General features: G+C 42.8%; 1 protein-coding gene across 4 annotated transcripts in view; it reads left to right on the top strand.

The window, feature by feature from the left end:
* grik4 (glutamate receptor, ionotropic, kainate 4) overlaps nt 1-22797 on the top strand; it is a 379558-nt gene extending 356761 nt beyond the window's left edge. For 2 of the 4 annotated variants that reach the window (XM_086164016.1, XM_086164017.1), the window contains 9 exons: nt 2879-3082; nt 6816-6929; nt 15183-15292; nt 16139-16312; nt 17451-17616; nt 18327-18552; nt 20285-20413; nt 20500-20618; nt 21945-22797. In XM_086164016.1, the coding sequence (XP_086020142.1) occupies nt 2879-3082; nt 6816-6929; nt 15183-15292; nt 16139-16312; nt 17451-17616; nt 18327-18552; nt 20285-20413; nt 20500-20618; nt 21945-22337 (1635 nt within the window). In that variant the 3' untranslated portion in view covers nt 22338-22797. The remainder of the gene's footprint in view (nt 1-2878; nt 3083-6815; nt 6930-15182; nt 15293-16138; nt 16313-17450; nt 17617-18326; nt 18553-20284; nt 20414-20499; nt 20619-21944) is intronic. The other 2 variants (XM_086164020.1, XM_086164019.1) reach the window with 2 other exon arrangements.
* The last annotated feature ends 581 nt before the right edge of the window (nt 22798-23378 follow it).

The following is a 23378-nucleotide window of genomic DNA, read 5'->3' as shown; positions in this document are numbered from 1 at the left end:
TGAATAAGTAGTCCAGCTGAGTGGAGACCAGGTGTGCCTCCACAGGTCAATAAACTAAGTGCTGCCAATTCGCTCGCAAATCACGAGACAAGGATGCACTTAATCAAATCTCTCGGGCAGCCTACATCTCCAAACCACAGTGATATCAGTTTTCCCTCAAAGCCTCCCAACATGCAGCAGCTCGGCCCGTGGTTGGCGTTTGCAAAATAACAATGCCTAGAGGTAATGGCCTAGCTGGAATTTCAAAATAAAGGGTCGATAAATGGCAAAGGGGGCCAAACACTACAAAACCTGGCATGCAATGTGTTTATTAAACTAACTGTCAAGCATTTCCCTTTGGTAGGATGGCAGCGCAGTGATGATATACAGGTTATAAAAACAATATATTAAACAAACCCATATATGTATGGCTTATATATTTAAAATTCAACCGTTATTTCAGATGACACTTAAAACACTCTCTTTTTGTTTGTAAATTCACAAAACTGAGTTTCCTCACAAGCTCAGTGTCCAAACAGAGTTGAAAGTCTCAACTAACCGTCCCTAAAAAAAAAGTTCCTGTTTAACACCATTGAGATCCAAACAATTCTTTTCCAAACCTTTAAAAGATACTACTTGTTTATTATTAGATTTCTAATGAACCATGTCAATTTCTGATTTGAGTGTTGCTGTTGCTTCTCTGTCCTGTTTAATTCGTTACAATATTGGCACCATGACAAGGCCGCGCATTTTCATTTTTAAATATATTGTTTAATTTGTTCAATCGGGGAATGATAAATCCTAACGGTCAATCAACTCGAATAATTTTTATATCCTTTTTTGATCTCAAAAACATCACTTTTTATTGTGACCAAACAGCCAACAACCTAACAGTAACCTTATTCGTTGCCAAATGTGTACGTCTAACCTTGAGGAAGCTCTTCAAGTTCAAGGATTAATGGAATGCCTCTAATTTATTTCTTCTCCTAAAAGCCCGGATTAGATCATGTAAAATGCAACATAATTAAGCTGTAGTTTTCTTGTTTAATAAATCTGCGTGATGAATCGGACACCTTACTTGCAGCAGCAGTTCTTGAACCCTCTGAGTCTTTTCACACCTGCCTTCTTAATTCTGGTTAAATAGAGCTTGTTTTACCCCACGTTGGGGTCGGTTATAGGTTTGTTTGAACATAGTAGGCGCTATATAAAAATATATGTAAACAGGCAGGACTTGTTTAACAAGTTGCATTTAAACAATATGTTGACAATATATAAACAGTATAAACATGTACGAAAATCGCGACTAGCAGCGAACAACATCAAAACAGAATTTGGGGCAACATGTCTTCCTCTACAGTGTCAAGTGACAGCTTGTGAATGAAAAATTGCTTTCAAATGGATCCAAAGTTACTGTTTTTTTCAGGTATTTTGAGTTGGCACCAACATGGTGACCATAATCAAGGCTGTCCCAAGACAGATCAGCACATACACACACACATACACACACACCAGATGCATCGGATCAATATTCCCCCGAAATTTTCCATGTGTCTGAGCATGCATGCAAATCTCCCTGAGCAATAAGCAATAATCCCCACTCCCATCTCGCATCTTCGTGCAATTCCAACAGCATTCAAATGACTTTTCTGCAAAAATGTGTCGCTTGAGGTAGCCCGACTTCCATCCAGTCAACGCTTTTCCCTCTGAAACTCGCTCGCTACTTTGGCTTTGCAGCCCTTTCTCATAACCCAGTATTACCTCTTCTACATCTGTTCGCACAAATCCCGACATCTTCTTCTTTTTTACTTTGGCCGGTTTGATCTGCCATAATAACAGGTTAGCAGCATTTTCCTCTCTTGAAGTCCATCCCGACCGTTTGCTATATGCTAATCTGAAAAGCATTAAGCATAAAACACTGTAAATGACATTGATTGGCTGCGTCACTGCATACGTGTGAACTACATCCTATCATTAGCCGAACAGTGTTGGTCATTTTGCTGTACTTACCGCTCGTCACTTGTCACTCATTGAGCTGCGTTACAAAATGGTGCAGAATAAATTGTCGCTTGTTTATTTTAATTAAAGCTCATAGATTTTCTGTGCGTGGAGAACTCGGGAGCAGCATGTACACAGCTTACAGGGAACATTGCATCATTGCCAGAGCCTCAGCTCAAGTAGACTCACGAGTTCTTTGGTTTTATGCCATCTGTACATTAGCTTTACACTTACCTATTCAGATTGTAAATGAGATGAGTTCCTGGAATTTTGCGCTTTTGTTCACACATCAAGGTAACGACCTTATTCGACCGCATCGCCGGGAAACAACACACTTGTTAGCGTATCGAACTCTCTTGACTTGGACCAGCCTCAATCCCGGTAGTTACTGAAAAGACCCCACGGTCCAATAGACCTGAAGAAGCCATCTCGGGTGAGAAGTTAAACGTCTTCAAGAAATGAATACGTCTGGTTACCAACATATTATTTGCCAAGAATCAGTCAGGACTTGGATGACTGAAAGCCTCCAAGGACAAAACCAAGACAAAATACTATTTGGCACGGTTCATTTTAGATCGGCTGCACTCTGCGGAAAACCAACCCTGATAAAAACCGATTCAAGAACAGAACAAAGTGAGTTTGGTTGATGTATTTTTGGTTCACAAATCAAATGCAAGGAAAATACGACAAAGCAGGAACTCATCAAATGATAAGACCAAAGCAAATAAGCTGTAGATGTGAAAAGCTGTTCGGCAGCAATGTACATCAGTCCTCTAAAACCCTGTCCTTTCTTTCCATGTGTCATTTTTCCGGTCAGTTCGTATCCGTCACATTAGCAGAAACTGTTCATGTCGATGTATAATGCAAACAAAAAAAACAAAAAAAAAACATGTGTATTTTTCAGGAGAATCCATACGTTATGTTGAGGCAGAATCATCAAGACCTGGAGGGAAACGACCGCTACGAAGGATTCTGCGTGGACATGCTGAAGGAGCTGGCAGACATCCTGAAATTCAAATATCGTATCCGGTTGGTCGGGGACGGATTGTATGGCGTTCCTGGAGCCAATGGGACATGGACAGGCATGGTCGGAGAGCTCATTTCAAGGGTGTGTAAATACATTCGCAGACCCGCAGGCACCCTCTGTAAGCACCTATTATAATATTTATTTAAAATATACCTTGAACGGGGAAACCCGAGGCATCCTTGCAAATGGTTAATTCAGCTCTCGGTTCATTTCAACTTCATAGCTGGCAGCTCTCCTTCATTTCATATACTTTTTCACTCTTTGTCTCACTCGTGTTGGCCTTTTCAACTTGAGTCACAGCTTGTCAGGGGCTTGATCCTTGTCAACTCCTGTCCCGAAGCTTTCTGATCTGACCTTAACAGATTTTTCATCCGAACCAGCCCATGTTGTCGCTTGTGAAGTCGTACGTGAGGTCTTGTCTCGTATAGCCGTTAACAAACAAATAAGGCTACAGTGGCAGAGAGTGGGAGGAGGAACCGAGCCTGGAGAAAATAGAAAAAGTTAGAGGAGCAAGCTGTAAATATTGATTTAATGTATCTAATATGTATTTTTTTATTTAACTCATTTAAAACTAAATGACTAAAAGTCAAGTCATAGGCTTCAAAACACGTGATATAGCAGTATTTTCTATCAGTGCGGTAAAAGGTATTACTACATTATAACTACTTCAACCAAAAAATAAAGCTACTTCAAAATAAATTACCCAATATCTGTCTATAATGGTGCCAAAGATGAAGTTGTTGCTTTGACGAAGAAAATTGAAATGAGTCCGTTGTGAATTTGCCGAATCTATCAGGATATTTTCTAATGAATTTTATAAATAAATAGTGCCTTCCTAAGTGACAGTAACCACCGAGAGCAGAGGAGTTTGTCAAAAAAAAGCATTGAAAAATTTCTGCTGCAGAGTAACAGAATCAGTTGTTCATGGTTTCGGTTTCATTTAGTGATTTCCATTTGAGAAATTAAATGCTAAGAGTTTTTCAAAACAGGCATGTGTTTTACAGGCGGTACTTTTTAGTTCCTCAACCGTGGTTGGGTTCGGGAATAAAAACTCGCTCACTGCAAAGTCGTCTTTCTTTCAACTCGGCGTTACTAAAGCCGCAGAAGTTCATTGTCATTTGACATGAGAGGGCATGGATGGCACCCAAAATTCAATAGTTCACAAGCGTTAAAATAGGGGCGTGTGGGAGTGATGGAACAAGGGGAGATTGAGTTGATAAGAGGTGATCAATCTTAATTCTTGGGGATAATGGAAAGCGAGGCTATGAAGTATGTAAAGCGAGGCGTGTCAGTTCAAGTCACTGTCAGAGTCACGCACGCATCTCATCTCTTGTAAGATCAGCCTTCAGTTGGTTCCACGGTTGAAGGCTGTGCTGGCCTGGAGAGACAGGGGCAAAGCAAGAAAGTCAAGGTATGTTTTATTCAGCTTAGGAAATAGAAGGGTATCCTGGGGACGGGAGGTGAGTCTTGCAAGTGAGGAGAAAGGCCTCATCTTGTTTGGTTAAAAGCACGGAAGAAAAAAGGAAAGTACCGTCATTTCCGGACTGTTTAGCGCACCTGAATACAAGCCGCACCGACTAAAAATACATAAATAAATATATGTTCATATATATAGGCCGCACTTGTCTATAAGCCGTAGGTGTCCACATTGTAACATAAGATATTTACACAGCAAGATGTAGCACAGAAACTTTTTTTTTTTTTTTTACTTTTAACTAAATACATACCGGTGACATCCACAAATACATACTGGAAATGCTTTTATCCGAACAGTGCCCGTAACAGAGCCGATGACAAGGATTAATAATAAATAACAAAAATAAAAGTCCATCCATCCATCCATTTCTAGCCCTGCTTTGTCCTACTCCGGCAGATCGATGTCTTCATCTTCCTGCCCTCAGAATTCTACCATAATTCATTGGTCCGATGTGACGAGGCTAAACCTTTCGGCGGCATGAGGCTCGTTAGCTCCCCCCCACCCCCCAAAAAAAATCCAGAAATTAGCCGCATCATTGTTTAAGCTGCAGTGTTCAAAAATAGTAGCGTTTATTGTCCGGAAATGACGGTAGTGTTCATTCATTCATGAATTATCTAGATTGTTTATCCGACCTGGATCGGGCACCAGTCAAACACAAGGCCACATACTGTATAGAGACATCCAACCGCTTCCACTTCGATTTCTCTTTCACATGTCGGATAGAGATGTACAACTACTCACTTTGTCATTCGCCCATCATATAGAGATATTCAACCACTCTACCTGTCATTCATGCATCTGGGCTACTCAGGGTATCCGATGAACCTCCTGCATCCTTGGCCCGAAACCCCTGCAGATACGCTCATGCGAACCCTACACAGATTGACTGGAGTAATGTAAAATAAAAGAAATTAAATTTAAAAAAAAAAGATGCCTGTGCGAGTGCAACGGACATGTTGAGAGAACAGGAAAACGCACTCGGTAACAGCGAAGGAAGGGCAGCCCGGGGTTATTCAGAGACAACGGTCAGTTGAGTCACTGCCAGATCCTTTCAGAGTGAACAATATTTCACCACATGAGGGTTGTTGGTTTGACGGGTTTTGGACGATGTTGGCTAACAACAGAACCAGGAGCCAGGAGAAGTACGTGCAGGTTGCTAATGTTTCATCACATCCTTTTTAACAACCAAGATATGATTGAATGCAAGTGGAAAGTTTCAAAGCAACGGTATATTTAATTGTTTTTTTTTTATTTTTCTGGTTACACTAGAAGCCATAACAGTAGGCAGACAAAAAAAAAAAAAAAATCCAGTAATCAATATTAATATTCTACCATCACATAAATATTTCAGTCTCTGTTACGACTGTGTTCATTTTTCAAAGGATCGGTGACTTTCTTTGTTGAAATTGCCTCAATAGTTGTTCCCTACGCGTGGCTTCCTTCCGGCAACTGAGAGCAGGCGATCAGACTTTCAAATGACTAAAGAGAAAAAAAAAAAGAGATGAAGGGGAGGTTTGGGACTGCGGACGATGATGGGTCGGAGCCTGCGGGCAAAGGAGAGGATGGCGGGAGACATTAGACCACAGTGTGTGCAAGGTGTACTCTTGAGAAAGGTTAAAAAGGTGAACATTTTAAGTGTAGAGTGGTAATTGAAGCACAGACTGAGTGGGATCGGGCCACTTAGGTGACGATTTAAATGCTAGTGTTCTATTCGAAAGGGATAATTAAGGGCAAAAATGACCTATTCTGGACATTATAGGGAAGGTCGTTGATTTTGAGTGACATCTGCAGTGATGCGGCAGAGTCCCTCGCTTCATCCGAAACCTCCTATGCCTCTCAGTCTCCCCAATCCTCTTAGTTCTCCTGCAGTGGACAAAGAGCAATGTGTTTCTGCTTTTTTGCTCTTTGCTCCTCAGGGAGATGAAGAATCCCTTCTAGTTACATTGTGCCCGCCTGCGTTATTAGCAGGGAGCCTTCCAGCATTCATTGTACATTGACCATTTCTATTTGTGCACCTGTGTGTTTCTGAGTGTGTTCTACCAGCCTCTGGTATGTCTGGTGATTTGTCTTGAAAGTGTTTTCACCAGACCCCCTCCGCTAAGCCACCACCACACACACACACGCACAAAGCGCCAATGCTGGATTATCCCTATCACAGATAACACTATTGCTGGGTGTGGAGGCCATAGTAAAGGACATTATATGGGAATTAATGTGTAGTTGCTCACTTCTTAAGGAATATTAATCTTCTTCTATATAATATACATGAATGTTTATGTCATTTTGAAACTATCCGACGGTGTTTACATGTCGGGATACTTGTCAATGTCTGTTCAGAAAGCTGATCTGGCGGTTGCCGGCCTAACCATCACGGCGGAGCGTGAAAAGGTCATTGACTTCTCCAAGCCCTTCATGACCCTCGGTATCAGCATCATGTATCGCGTCCACCTGGTGAGTTATCTACCGCCCACTCTCATCAAAATGCCTCTCACTCAACAGCTCGCAAGGCACACAACAGGAGCACGTCGGCCATGGCGAATGGCCGGGAAAAAAAAAAAACTCGCTTTTGTGCCCTCGGATTCAAAAAATCTGTCTAAATCCCTGGATAAATTCTCTTGCTTTAGCCTTTATCCACTGCTTGACCTCTCAGTCACTCTGCTTCTCGGGTATCTTTGTGTTTTCAAGGCTATACCCATCAGGTACTTTTTTTTCTTTTTCCTTCACTATTCCAACCCTTTGTCGCACTTGCTCACATCTACTTTTTACCTCAACAATTTCCTCCTCCCTGTGGTCTCCACTCTTAACACGGCGGCTTTTTCTGCCTCTCATCCGTTACCAAGAGAGCCCATCCGGTTTGCGAAAGGCCGACATATTTCGTAAAAACGGACTTTCCGCTGCCCCCGCCGATGCGGTTCGGCTGGTATTCGCACAATTAACGCCTCGCAAAGAGCGGGTCTAAACAGCAAACCTCGAAACAAAGGCATCGCGGGGCAGAAATGGGCCGGGGTTTGTTGAGTCAGTGGCCCATTAATCATCCGCGCTCTTCTAAAATCCAAAGCGACAACACAGGAGTCAGCACGACGCCGGCCGCAGTCGGCTCCGAGGCGCTTCCGTCGTCTCGGAGGGACGTTTATTCACAAACCCAATTGTCACCTTTCTTGTAAAACCTCCCTCTTTTCTCATCTTCCCATAGTCAGCACAGAGAGGTAATGGGTAGAGCGGTGAGGCGCTCAATTGAGGACCAACGGTTGGGGGAGAATCAATAGACGTGCTCAGCGGGTGCCGGGCTAAAAGGGTCGTAGGGAAGTGGATCACCACCGAAGCAAGAGACGGGCGAGGGATGAGAAACCGGCGTCCTTCGGCGCCGCTCGTACTGAAACAAAGTTGAATAACCTTGTATCGAAAACCAGTTCTCTCCTTCAGTCCGGTTAAGTGGTCATTAAAAGAAAAATGAAAGAGGTTGTTCATATGAGGAGAAACAAAGGCTTTGACAGGTAGGAAATGGAAAGGTAAAAAGATAAAGAGGTAAAGCAAAGAAAGGTGTCTCTTCCCTTTATATCCCTTCCCTCCCCGCTTCTTTTCCCTTCTGCTTCATTTTCTTTTCCCCCCATTATCCTTTTTTTTGTATCGTCCGAACCAAGAGCAGCCGCTACAATGCGTCTGAAATTCGATGTTTGAATATCCATTACTGTACTTGTTTCTCTCCGGTCTGCCGTCTATTGATCTGAGACACAGTGATCCCTAAAAGGGAGCCCTGACGCTCGTTTCAAACTTCAGATAAAAAAAATTCAACGCGATCAATGTAAAACACCAATTCAATAAAGTAAAAATGCCTGTTGGGTATTAATTACCCTCAGAATGTCATCTATTTAATCTTCATTGTTGTTAGTAAACACAGATACACACTCACACACACACAATAATATAGAATTATATTTTACCCTCTATTGCTCCATAGGAAAGAGTCAGACAACTAAGTCTTTTCTTTTACTTTTCTTTTATAGTCTTATACGCGTTCAAATCTCCCAGGTTTACTTAAACGTCCAAAAAGTGTTTAACATCAGTGCAGACGACGGTGAATTTTCATTCGTTGGTAACAAATCAGTGAACGAATCGGTTCAGTCCAATTGTTACTTTGTCAGCAAAGAAACAACACGAAGAAAATCATATGTCGGAGTTATCGGCACACATGTACCGACGTGGAAAGCGCTTATTTGTTTTCCTCCGTTGTTACAGCAGGTCTTTATGCGCGGTTGCGATTTGTTGCCTTTATCCAATTTCTCAGACCATCAGCTTATATCTACCTTTAAACAGAGGGTTCATATCTTTATTTGCTATTGCTTAACAGTTTACACAATCTGCATACCATTGTGAGGATTTGGCTAAACTGCTGACACCAAAATAGTTGTAAATAAACAGTCGGGCAACAGATGCAGATAAAGGCAAAAAGAGGAACTGTTGTTTTCCGAAGCGTCAACGGTTCGGATATCTTGTCTTCCACTGGACTTTATACATTTTCCCCCAGTCCAAAACTTAAAAAGCCTTTTATCGTGGATGGGGCTCAACAAGGGGTCGGAAAAAAGAAACGCTTCTAAATCATCTGACCCCTATTTTATTCTGTTGGTGGTTTAATTGTCTTTAAATTCCATTTCCATTTTTCTGCTGTGTTACTTTGCTTTAATTTTACCATGCTAACACACAGTTCCATTAGTTGTTTTTCTTAAACACGTCTTTGTTTATCATTAGATTTTTTTTTTTAAATGCACATATGCACAGATTGTCCTGTGCTTTATTCAATACTTGTGTTTTATAAATCCTAAAACTATTTCATTATTTCATATTTTAAAATTCCAATTGTTATACAGCCTTCATATAATTACTGAAAAATACTATAAGCCTCACCTGTCTTATGTTTCCTGTCATACTCAAGAATTTGTGTCTGGCAGTATAAAGTGATGTAGAATGTCATGTCAGGTCAGGTTACATTATGTTATTTTATGTGACGTAATGTAATGTTATGTAATGTTATGTAAAATTACATATGTTACGTTACATTACGTTATGTAACGAAATTTAATATTACGTTACGTTATAATGTACTATTCAGTATTTTACAATATCATGGTACATTATGTAATGTCACATATGTTATGTTATACTGAACGTTATGTTATACAGGACTGTCTCAGAAAATTAGAATATTGTGATAAAGTTCGTACCTAACCTAACATAACCCAACATAACATAACATATAACATAACATCAAGTATTACAGGACTGTCTCAGAAAATTAGAATATTGTAATGAAGTTCTTTATCTTCTGTAATGCAATTACAACAACAAAAATATTATACATTCTGGATTCATTACAAATCACCTGAAATATTGCAAGCCTTTTATTATTTTAATATTGCTGATTATGGCTTACATCTTAAGAAAACTCAAAAATCCTATCTCAAAATATTAGAATATCATGAAAAAGTAATTTTTGATAAAGAACTTTATCACAATATTCCAGTTTTCTGAGACAGCCCTGTAATACTTGATATTATGTTATGTTATGTTATGTTATGTTAGGTTAGGTTAGGTTAGGTTAGGTTCGGCTAGGTTAGGTTGTCCTACATCATACTACATTATGTTACATTACGTATCATAACGTTACATGTTGTTATGTTATTGTTGTCAAATCTTGTCATGCCAACTGGATTTGATTTGGGAAAAATATCCAGACAACATTTGACAATGACGAACCATGATCTGGATGACTGAGCACCTAAATTGCTATGCTATGCGTAGCATAGACGTGGTATATCATCATACTGCAGGTGTCAGTAGTTTCTGAGCTACTGACACTCACGGTAACTTTACGTCTGTGCCACTTTCGACATTTCCTTCATTCAGGGGCCTCTGAGAAGTAAGTGCTTTGCTTATGAAAAAGACAAGGCAATGCTTAATTAGGCATAGGAGTTAATAAGCAGTGTGAAGAGCTGTGTCACATTCAGCAGCAGCCCTGAGGGTAGAGCGTGGCATACGGCGCTTTATTGACTCTCTGGCCACACATGATGTCACACTAAATTAAACAGTCACAAACACATGCAACCCCTCACATATAGCCGCGCGCACAGCCGTTCGCTGTCGCACACGCAGTGCAAGGAAATTCAAAGTTTTTAAAAGCCATCATGCAGGTTTACAAAAAAAATATGGCGACCCCAGTATGTTGTTGTAAATATGAACCGCTGACATGCGCCAGTTCAGCCGCATTACCCGGCTCGCCCCTGCCGACGCCGCCGTCAGCCTGCACGCTGACATAATTACAAAATGTAGACGCCCTCAAAGTTCTTTTGAGGTGCTAGAAAATGAGTAAATCTTTGAATTTGCAAAGACTTTTTTTTTTTTTTTTTTTATAAATCCGACAGGAAGATGGTATTTAATGAACCTATGTGTAATTAATATGATTAAAAGGCGATGGGAAAAGACAGGTTTTCACTGCCGGGAGATTTTTTTTTTTTTATTTGGGCTCAGATGGAGACTAATGAAGATCTCGTTTTAATTTCGAGAACACCTAAGAATCATGAATACTGACTGCGGCGTATTCCCTTCCTTTTGCTCATATCTAAAAACAAATTTTTTTATTTCAAAACATTTTATGTCTGAGGTCGTTCATCTAGGTTGAGGCAGGTTCGGCGCCGTGGCAGGCCACGTGCTTATTTCTCTTATTGTCACTGTTGAGAAAAATCAATCGAAAAGTTAATGGAAAAATTGAGAAATGCACAAATCAATGGGCGTCCGAAAAAAAAAAAAAAAAAAAAAAAGAAACACATTTAGGGACAATATGAAAGACAGCTAGGCAAGAGGGGAAGAGAGAGAAGCAGGGGAGGTGGTAAGAGGATTGAAGGATGGGAGGGGAGACTTGGGCCGGGGGACATGGTTGAAATGACAATGGGAAATGTCCTTCAGTGAGTCAGAATTCAGACTGGCAGCTTTAAGGGGGGGGCAACAATGTGGTCTGAATATGAAGTGCCAGGGTGACTTGGTGAAATCCTTGCCTAGCGAGCATCACCGGTTCCACCCCCTGCAACCCCCCCCACCCGCCCTCCCCGCCCCTCCTGCCATTCATTCGGTCCACCGAGGGACCGAGGAGGTGTAATGGCGGGACAGTGGGAGGTAAGATGGATGATGTCTCCGTGGTGAAGAAGCGGTGGGAATATACCCGTCGCGTGATAGAGATCCATCTCTCGTCCTTCTCTTTGTTAAATTGTTCTTATGAAAAACGAGTTCATGAAGAAGTTTCATTCCAGGTCTTCCTGGTGGTTTAATTATCCATTCACAGTTTCATCACTCTGATAATTCCCCTGCTGTAATGTAACAGAGCTACGGCTAAATGTTGAAGAATTTGTGTTTGCTTTTATCCATAATACGATCATTTTTTCTCGTGGAGATCAGGAGTTTACGCGTAGTTTGAAGGGTTCCTCTTCCGTCGAATGTCCTATTAAACAGCAACTTGCTGTGCCCTGACTGTACCTCCGCTTTGCCCTGGATGATTGACAGCCCAGGCAACAGCCAACTAGCTGACACACACACAGACAAAAATATTACCACTTGGAGACAGACATTTTATACCGCATAAAGTCACTTGCTGTTCAAATATTCCGTGCATATTACAATGAATATTCACTCAAATAAACTGTTGATAAATTATTATTGACAACCGCGGCTGTGCAGAAGAGCCGACGCAGTGTTATGTTTATTATATGATTCACACACTTTTGAAAAAAGTGTGTGAATCCTCTCTGAGAGTGACCTCCACTCAAACAGGACATCAACTGTGCACTAATTGTAGTACAAGGTTTAAAGCTTGTTTGTTGGAGCCCATTATATAGTACCTCCTGCCTGTTGCAGCGCCACCAAAGTTTGATCCAGGCAATGAGACTTAATCAAAACAGCCCTAAAACCAAATCCATGAGCTGAAATGAGAGGCATTGTGCAGTCGGCACAGTCATTTCATCCACTTTTATTATGGAGATATTTATTGGACAGCTCTCAACTATTTCGATATGGCAACGTAATCATGTTTTTTTTTTTTTTTTTTCCCAAAGACGATAATGCCAGGGGAGCCTGCAAGACTCAAATGGTGAGATAAATATGTGGGGAAAATCCAAGGTTGAGGAAAATGGAAGTAGGCAAAGATATTTAGGGCACATTAGAGTTTTAGATTAGACTGCATGCATTTGTGTGTCTGGCGCAGCCTCACCGAGGATATTTTCTTCCCCGGTGTCTATAAGCAGAAATTTATCTATGAGTCTTCATACGCACATAATGAGCTCCGGTCAAGATGTATCATCAGCCCACGTCCTCCTGCCTTCCTGTTCTATGTGCTCAATATCTCGTTTTCCTACATCTTCACTTCTCCACCATCTGTTGGCAAAGTCCCGCCGCTCTGCAGTACTCTTCATCTTAATAACAGCACCTCGGTGGAAACTTAAGGGGCAAAAAAAAAAAAAAAAAAAAAAAGCAGGGCAAGCAGTCGAGAAACCGCTGGTTCAGCAATTGGTCTAACATGACCAGCGATGACGAGGACTCATGTCAGCAGACGCGGTTCATACCGTACCGCTGTTACCCCGGAAACAACGGCTAGGAGGACAGCCTCTATGGTGTCGAAACACACATTTTATCCAATCAGAGATGTCCATTTGGTGTGTTTACTGACTATTTTCAGATGGCTGTCCTCATCATGGCAGGTATTATGAGCTATGTGTGGCCAGCCTGATATGAATAATGCTAATAAAGACGCTAAATCCTACTCATCCCTCCTTCTCCCTGCACTTTCTTCCTCACCCAGACTAATATACAAGTGGTTACAGGCCCATTAATGATTTTTTTATCACTATCCAAGTCTAAATTTCGGTTTGTTTATCCCAACAAATGCCCGACAAAGTGATTTCACCCTCTTGCAGCATTTTCTATTTTGGGAGCCCTGGAAATGTATGACTCGAGTGATTTGGTGTGCACCGCGTCCCCCCCCCCCCCCCCCCCTCCCCTGAACAGTAACTAATTGAGACTGTTTGCTTGTAAGTGATTTGAGCTTCAGGTGGGTCCTGCTAAGCTTGCTGGGGACGTCGGAATAAGAGATAAGGAATTTCTACATGATTGAGTTCGGGCAGTCGCTCGTGTGATCCACTCGGCTATTTAACCGTCCTGCTGGCCATAAAAGCCACTTTGATTTCATAGCTGTCCACAGATGTCGTACGTGCATCTGCGTGTAAATGGCTGATATTCCGCCATTAATGCCCGGGCAGCAAAGCTATACGACGTACATGCACACAGCAACGCGGACATGTGTGAGCGCACCGTGTGACACGAACCATTGTTTCAGAGGTAATCACTTTCATTTGGAGGACAATGATTGTTGCCGCTGGATAATGAAACCTCTGGAATTAGTACATATATTCCCCAAGGTCTATAGCTGCCGATCTTATCGGAGACATTTTTATCTCCAACGTTTGGTATCAATTCAAACGGCCTGTGTAGTTGCTTCTCTGGGAACTTTCATCGGGAAAAAAAAAAAAAACTATTTATCTCTCTCCTTTCTTCTAATACAGTGGAACAGTTGCACTGTAAATTTCACAATAAGTGAAAAAAAATAGCTTTCTGTTTGATCTAGATGCAATTTTTCATTTGATCTTTTGCCCCCGTACTTGACACGTGATCACATCTGGTCATTATTTTTATTCTACATTCTGGCTAGATTTCGCAATTAAATTCAATCAAATTAAAACCATATTTTTAAAACTACGTCAGTCATTTCGAGTCGATTTCTTTTTTTGTTATTCGCTTTTTCACTTCTTTTTCTCAACACCGTCCTCACCTAAGACACGACTTGTCCAAATAAAATATTTTAAGTTTTGAATATAAACAGGAATTGATACCACAACTTGTAATTAAGACCAAATGTAACAAACCTTTTAATTTGCTGTCAGTTTTGCAGTACCGGATATTTTGAGCCAAAAAAAACATGGTGTAAATGATATATTCTGGTGGAAAAAAGTTGATAAACAGCGTTATTTTGATCTAAAGCGCGAGGGGTGGCACCCATATAGTCCAGATGTCCACCGTGACAAAACTAAGTTAATGAAATACGGTGTCTGGCAATTAGCAAAAAGTAAGTTCAGCTTTTTGCAGAGCTTCAATCCAGCGAGCGGCGTCTCATGTCAGTGATGTTTATCAGGAGCCCATAAAGCACCATGCCCCTGTGTTGACAGCTCATGGAAGACTGGGTTTATGTTTTCATACAACGTTGATCAGAATATTTACATGCAAACAAGATTCATATCATTATATCGCTCTCAGTTTACAACAGGAAAATCTTTGCTTATCGCATCAAAAGCCAATTATTTACCGTCCCAGTCACCTTTTTTTTTTCCCCTTTTCAATTTACAGATGCGGCAGTAAATGTTGATTAACATGGACGAAACCGGGCCCGGGGCAGTAAAACAAATGCTGATTTTCAGCAACTAATTAATTTTGGCACTCGCTGTATGGCGCTGGTGCGCTAACTTGGATGTTTTTCTCATATGTTAATTTGTTCCTCTCGACCCTGTGTCCGCCAGGGTCGAATTGCTGTGTTTTGAAAGCGATATTATGCATTTATTTATCACCTCAACTTTGACATTGCTGCGATTCTGACTCTGCGCTGTGTGATTTCAGGGACGCAGGCCAGGATACTTCTCCTTCCTGGATCCGTTTTCCCCGGGAGTTTGGCTCTTCATGCTCCTGGCCTACTTGGCCGTCAGCTGCGTCCTCTTTCTCGTGGCCAGGTAGAGCTCGCAGAAAAGAAAACAAAACAAAAAATAAGTAATGCGTGATAGTGTGTGAATGGGTCGCCCCACATCACCTCCCAAAAAACAGTAAATTCAACAGTTTCATACTGAAGAAACATATTTCTACATCCTGTTCTCTCCAGTCTCTTGTAGATTATCTTGCTGGAGATGCAGGCCTACCAGCATCAGGTCTCTAGCATGACACTGACACCTGCTGGTCGAGGCAAGGATCCTGCATGTCTGCTGTTGATACCTTGAGTGATAAACAGCACGGCCAGCCACGACCGGCATTATTACATTACACTTTATCTCTTTGAGGCGTCTTATCGGAAATTCAAAATATACAGCTCATAAGGTCTGCCGTAGTGAAGCAAACGTGTGATTTTCTCATATTGGAATTCCAAAGAGATGTCCTCTTTGCAGGATGCGAGATGTGTGTGTGTGTCTGTGTCTTCATGTATTATTAAATATAGAATACTATAATAAATACATTTATAATCCTCTGATCGTGTCTTATGCACTATTGTCCTTAAACTCTTCACCCCCCCCCCCGCAAATCTGTACATCATTTTTGTTTCAAAGACAAACATTCACGCGTCTTTACATCCCCTGTTTGTAAGGTAACAAAAACAAGCCCGTGCTCTCTCGAGAGCTGAGGGTGACTTTGTGAACCGTCATTATAGTTATTTTTTCACCCGTCTTTCACTCCCTTCCCTCCTTTCCTCCCCCCCGTCTCCAGAGTAACGCTCTCATCAGAGTCTTCTCTCTAACTTTCATTCCCCCCAACTGCAGAGACGCGCACGTCTTTTTTCACCTAACCCCCGAATGATTCCTCTTCCCCAGACTGACTCCGTACGAGTGGTACAATCCGCACCCGTGTCTGAAAGGACGCTGTAACCTGCTGATCAACCAGTACTCGCTTGGCAACAGCATGTGGTTTCCTGTCGGCGGCTTCATGCAGCAAGGCTCCACCATCGCTCCCCGAGCCCTGTCTACACGTTGTGTCAGTGGAGTATGGTTAGTATCTTCCACGGCGATGTGTGTATTCTCGTGTCCGAGCCTATTTCTGTTGCTGGAGGATGAGATAAAATAGACTTTATTGATCCCGCGACGGAGAAATTCAACTGTCACGGCAATACTAGAAAAGTAGAAAGTAGAGTGCAAATACCAATAATGGAAAAAAATGGAAATAAAGGATATAGATATAAATATATGCAGTAGAATGCAAAAATATTAAAGGCAATGAAAGTAATGCCTTGTGCAGGGAATGATTATGGGGAAGTACAGTAGGAGAGGTTAGTAGTAAAATTGAAATGAAGGTATTGTCTAAATATTATAAATGTGAATATTGCACAGATGAGAGCGGTAAGTAGAGCTGGAGAAGTTAGAAAAACAAAATGTTGGTGAGGCCTGTTAGTGGCGTCACCACCGTGCAGCAATCAAAGGTATACAGTATTTGTGTATTTGTGATGTTGTAGAGCATAGGCGTCAAACTCTGGCCCGCGGGCCAAATCTGGCCCGCATTGTAATTATATTTGGCCCGCAGAGTCATACAAATGACTATTAGAGCTGGCCCGCCGGTATAGTCTACAGTGCATGTACCGCTAATTCTACAAATCCAAGAATTTTCTGCTGGTGTTTTGGCAAGAAAATCACAACAAGATCCATAAACGCCCTCTCCTTTGTGTCCAGTAGTCATAGCGACCTTATGCTAATACTGGCACCCCGCTACTTAGGCAGAAAACAGGATTTTGCATGTGTGCAATATTAAGTTATATATTGTATAGTATTAAGCTATGCTTGTTCCATATTTAGTTTTAAAGCAAAACTTGTTTTGGTCCATATGAAAAGATTTTTTTCAATAAACGTCAATGTGGACCCACGGCTTTGTCCCAGTTTTGAATTTTGACCCGCTGTGTATTTAAGTTTGACACCCATATTGTAGAGGTTCATTCTTTCACCAATACCATACCATCGTCGCACAGCCAACAGTTTGTCGACCCGCACCACCTTGTCACCAGGATTCTCCGGTAAACTTCCAATTTCACCGAGGCCACCTGTCTTCGTGCGACCCTTCTCACTCCCCCGTTCGTACGCACACTTCAGCTGATGAATGTATACAAATATGTTTGTGTCCTTTGCCTCTCTCCCTCAGGTGGGCCTTTACATTAATCATTATCTCATCATATACCGCGAACCTGGCTGCCTTCCTGACCGTTCAGAGGATGGAGGTGCCAATAGAATCGGTGGACGACCTGGCAGATCAGACAGCAATAGAGTACGGCACCATGCACGGGGGATCCACCATGACCTTCTTTCAGGTCAGAGGTTACACACATCGTTGCATATGATGAATTGTTTATACTGTCCAATCAGTGTCACACACACTCACACACACTACACACACACACACACACGGACTGACCTCAGAGAGCCCCGTGATCGATGGGCCATCAGCGATGTTATCCTCCTCATCACCTTTCTGTCCTTCCCGTCCCAAACCAACAGTTTTTATGTGTTCCTTCGCAACGACTATCAATACCCTTCTCCCCGGGGGGGGGATCGCGCTACGAGTGTCACACACACACACACACACACATCGTCCTCTTTCATGTCAAGTAGTGACCTCAAAGAGAAAATAAAACAGAGGAAGGGACGAGGAGTGTTACAAGGGAGAAAGACAGTGAAGGATGATACAGAGGAATGGGAAGAGAAACATGAGCCTTGTCCTCCCCTGCACTTTTATGTCCACTGGACCTTTGATAATGTCAAGGAGGACGGGCCAGGGGAGAATCGGGAACAATCGTCGGCGGTGTTGAGAAAAGATTCGGCTCCCATTCTCAAATGGAAATCCGACGATAGTCGAGGAGTCGGAATAATTCAGTCGGTCGAGAAAAATGAAAAATAAAACAGCCCAGTTCATCTCGACCTCCGCGGCGGAGACAAATAAGCGTCCTTGTCTTTTAACTTCCCTCGCCCGCCGAGCGACCTCCTCTTTTTCCCGACGGTATCTTGTCTTGCCGTTCCGCAGAACTCCCGCTACCAGACCTACCAACGGATGTGGAATTTCATGCACTCCAAGCAGCCCAGCGTGTTTGTGAAGAGCACAGAGGAAGGGATCGCCCGCGTCCTCAAATCCAACTATGCTTACCTACTGGAGAGCACCATGAATGAGTATTACAGACAGAGAAACTGTAACCTGACGCAGATCGGGGGACTGCTTGACACCAAGGGCTACGGTATCGGCATGCCGCTGGGTGAGTGAAAGAAAGTGGTAACTAACCGGGAAACCGGCCATGTTGGTTATATGGTTTCGATATAGTGGCATTGGGGATGTTGAAAATGTCGAGGTTCCTCTGACGGCGAGGACAGGATCAGGGGTCCCCAAACTTTTTCCTGCGAGGGTCAAATAACTTTTCCCTTCTCTGACGGGGGTCCGAGCCGGTTTGTAACAAAAAGTGTGACCATCGCAGAGGCGTCTAAACGTAAACATGTATTGTTTTCCAGAAAGTCACACATAACCAAAAATGAACTCTTTCTGGGATCTTGACAGGAAAAGAAAAAATCTGAAAGTAGATAATAATGTTGTAAATGAAATAAATAACACCGTTTATGGGATAAATAATAACCAAATAACCCTTTTCAAGTTTTTCACAGAAAAAAAGTACAAGGAACATTGACTTTCTTGTACTCTGATACCAAATTCACTGTGAAAACCAGAAAGCAAGCAGGCTATGAAACCGAACTGATACCAACACCTACAAACACAACACATTTCACTACCAGTGGTTGTAGAACGGATTGTATCCTAGTAGATTTAATTATGAATATATTTGTATTATTATTTGCATTACGATTATAAAATCATAATGCATCTGTGGTATTGTTTGGTTGTTTCCGGCCGCCGGGCCGTAGTTTGGGGGCCAGAGTCATTTATGAGTCCTGTTTAAGAAACACTGAGGAAAAGAAAGGAAGCAGGAACGGAGGCGATGGCAATGAAGATGGCGATGTTTTCTTTGGGAGTGAGGAGGATGGATAGGATCGAGTACGAGTCCATCGGACTGACGGCGCATGTTGGATGATCTTGGAGATAAAATCAGGCTGAGATGGTTTGGACGTGGTTTCGGGTCGAAGGTTGCAAGACCGAAGAGGAGGTTTATGGTTGGAGTGAAAGAGGACATGTAGTGAGTTGATGCGAGAGAAGACGATAGGGATACACGGAAGAAGACGATTGGCCCAAAAGTAACAAAGAAGGAAAAGAAGAAGTGACATGGAAACGTAATCTTAAGTAAAAAGTAAGACCATTATTTAACAGAGAAGGCGAGATGAACGTGAATCCAGTTTAAAGAGAATTCAGCAGGGGGACCAACGTCCGCCGCAATACTCGTTTTGAAGCAGGGAACAAGATGTGACGCGCAGGGGGTATTAGTCAGAGGATATACCATAAACCTGACTTTGGAGTGTTCAAATCAAAAATAAAGCTACAGCAAAGCCCAGCCTTTAGCCGCCATCGCAGGGTACGATGATGCAAAAAGACGCACGCGCCGGAATCGACAGCGCTGCTGGATGTCGGTGAGCTGCCGCCAGAAGCCAGGATGAGTGAAAAAGGATTTTTTTTTTTTTTTTACGATATTGTTCTCGTTGAATGTGAAGCTGCAGCGCTGAGGTTTCTCTCCGCTCGGTGTATAAACACCCGATTTGGTTACACTTTGATCTCGGGTGGAGTCAGATAGGGAACTGGGGGGGGGAAACGTATCTCAAAGTAAACAGGATTCATCCCGACTTCTTTGATGTTTGAAGGGTGGATAAATTGGCGTTTTAATGTCGTACGGTAATCTATAATGTGACCCACAGAACAGCGACGAACCTATTTCTTCTAACGGGGAAAAAGTCGTGAAAATGTCAAGTCGAGTTCGGAAAAACGAGTCCGGCGGTGGCGGAAACCGCTTTTTGAACTTCCCGGAGCTTGTCTTTGTCTCTCCGCTCCAGGGTCGGTGTACCGCGATGAGTTTGACCTGGCCATCCTCAAGCTACAGGAGGACAACCGTTTGGAGATCCTCAAGAGGAAATGGTGGGACGGGGGCAAATGCCCGAAGGAGGAGGACCACCGTGCCAAAGGTCAACTCCCTCGCCTCCGCTTCCCTTCTTAGTCTACAAGTCCTGCCCCCTCTCATCTACCGCCCGTCCCGATTTGTCGTCCTCAGGCCTGGGCATGGAGAACATCGGCGGTATCTTCGTGGTGCTGGTGTGCGGCCTGCTGGTGGCCATCTTCATGGCGGTGCTGGAGTTTGTGTGGATGTTGAGGCAGACCCCTGGAACTGAGGTGAGCGAGGGCTACTTAACCTGCATCTGCTTTGTCTCCCTCTCCCCCCCGCTCTGGCACCTCCCCTCCCCTTCGTGGCGCTCCGGGCTGTTCCGCAGTGAGGATGTCTGACAGGAAAATGACGTAGACTTTCTCTTGAGTTGACCTCGACATGCAGCTTTTTCACTATCCAGCCTATGAGACACACAGCACAAACCAAAGATATACCTCACTCAGAACTATGGCATATATGGATTATTTTCAATTTGTAGCAATAGATGAATCAGAATATGTGGCAAATAATAACCCTACAGAACATAATATGAATGCAAATACGGTGCTGGAAATAACTGCCTCCTGTACTTTTTAGTTTAGCCTTAATTAAAGCAAATTGTGCCGTAATAATGCCTTTTATTGTGTGAACACGATATCATTCCCTCCGTCAGAGGGCCAATAATGGACGATAATTTTATATTTGTTGCCATTAAACTTATTTTTCCTCTAACTTTAGCGGTAGTCGGCCACGGGTATGGCACTCATTAAATGTAGAAAATGTGATCTGTTTCCATTCGCGGACCGCCTTTCTGTGAGACAATGGACGCTAATTTTTCTCCTTAAAAATTGTTAGTATTATAAGCCCAGGAATCTTAATTTTTACGGTTGAAAATGTATTCTACAGTTCTACGCCATTGCAATATGTGCATTCAGTGGTTATAATGTGATTATTTAAAAAAGAAAAAAAACGGACTTCATAGTTGCTGTCTTCCTCCTCGCTGTGATTTGAAATCAATAAAAATGCACTGTGTGAAAGTCAACTTGTGGTTTGTTTCTTTGACCAAAGTGACTTTTTTTTTTTTTTTTTTTTTTTTAAGTAAGCCGTGTGTCTGTGTGTGTGCAGATGTTACACACCTGTATGAGTGTTTGTATCTGTTACCCTGTCAAGCATGTGTCAGTTAAGTTTTGCACTTCTGGAGTGTCCCGTTTGCCATTGTCCGCTCAGACTCTCGACAGAGGAGCGCTGCATGAGCCCGATGGATCGGATTTGGGTGGTCCCATGTCTGTGTGTGTGTGTGTGTGTGTGTGTGTGTGTGTGTGTGTGTGCCCGTGTCTTGAGATTCTGCACTTCTAGTTTCATGTCATATTCAGTCTTTTCAAACTGCACCGGTCATCTCTGTTTCTCCGTAATGACAAAAAGTAAATGCAGTTGGTATTTTGGATCCGTCGTCTCCATCAGTCCGCGCTGATTAAATTAGTCACTAAATGAGTCAGTCTCTCCCACTCTCATCCCCCCCCCCCCCCCCCCCCCCCCGGCCTCCCCTTCTTTCACCCCTGTGTGTGTCCTTGCAGCAGTCTGTCTGCCAGGAGATGCTGCGGGAGCTCCACGGGATCGTCCTGTGTCACGACAGTCTGCAGGTGAGGCGCCGGCGGGCCGCCTCCATGTTGAGGCCGCGACCCCTGCTGCTGGAGGAGCGGCGCGCGCGAGCCGCCGCCGCCGTCAGCCTCAGCAATGGGAAGCTGTGCGGTGGCACCGGACTACCCGAGCCCCTCTCCCACAGACTGGCGCACGAGGCGGCCATGGTCGCGAGGGAGTGCAGCCACATTCGCATTTGCCCCGAGTGCCGACGTTTCCAGGGACTGAGGATGCGTCCCACGGGGGCTTCCGGGGCCCTCCCGTCTCCCACGCACAGCGAGGAGAGCATAGAGTGGGACAAAACTACAAATAGCAGCGAACCTGAATAACGCCCGGCCACTTCGACACAACTGACTTTCCCAGCGGCCACCTCTTTCTTACCAGGGAGCAGATATCCTGTGGTGTTTTGATTCAGCAATTCAGCGCTTGATCATCAAGGGCAAGACAAAGCTGTGGACTTACTCATGCCCTAGAGGCAACAGCCAGCACTCTGTTCTGGAATCTCCTTGGGTGAATTTTTTTTCCTTGTTCATAGGAAAAATTGATGAGTCTGTCTCATTGTGGTCTGTCCCTGTTGGCCCCCTGTACTGTGTAAAAACAGGATGGACAAAAACAGCTTTGGGGCATTTGTACTATGCAGTATTTTCAGTCATTTAACATTGTGCCGTTTCTTTTTTCCTTATTAAATTATTCCTGTCCTCTGTTGGATTATACGTACTGAAATATTGTTATTCTATTGTCGTTGGGAGAAAAAGAAAAAAAAAAATTAAACAAGTTCCTTTTTTACCTGATGGTTGACTGTATGAACGTATATCGACTCCTGGAAGTTGAGCAGACAAATGAAAGGTCATCTTTTGAATCCTTTTTCTTTTTTTTTTCTTTTTTTTAAAAATACCAAAACCTGAAGTAGTAGCTCGTCATGACCGAAGAAAGCACCACGATATTTTGATCTCGATCTGGATAAACAGAGACGTGCCGACACGTGGACCTCTTTTATAGTAGTGATATTCTATTAGAACAACAAAAAAAAAATAAAAAATTTAACATGCGGTACCTCTGAAAGACAGTGACGCATGTCCCGAGGTGTTGGTCGATGCCGACCGAGCGTTCTGTTCCCACAGATGTCGATGGAAAGATCTTTTTTTTTTTTGTCGAATATTTGCATTGCGGTGGTCACATTCACAAATGTGAACACACAAACATATTCCTTGATTTTTTTCTCCTTCTGTGTCCCTACATCCTTTTATTTACATTGGTGATACCTAACATGGCACGGTTGCAGCTGGTGGCCTCAAACGCATCCACAATGAGTCTGCATTTAAATGTATTCCAGAATACATTAGGCTCATCCCAAACATGTTAAAGGTAAA

Source organism: Fistularia commersonii, chromosome 18, assembly GCF_037954325.1.
Source record: "Fistularia commersonii isolate RoL2024-O1a breed Wild chromosome 18, RoL_Fcom_v1.0, whole genome shotgun sequence".
Taxonomy (NCBI): Eukaryota; Metazoa; Chordata; class Actinopteri; order Syngnathiformes; family Fistulariidae; genus Fistularia; species Fistularia commersonii.
This window is presented reverse-complemented; position numbering and strand designations above follow the sequence as displayed.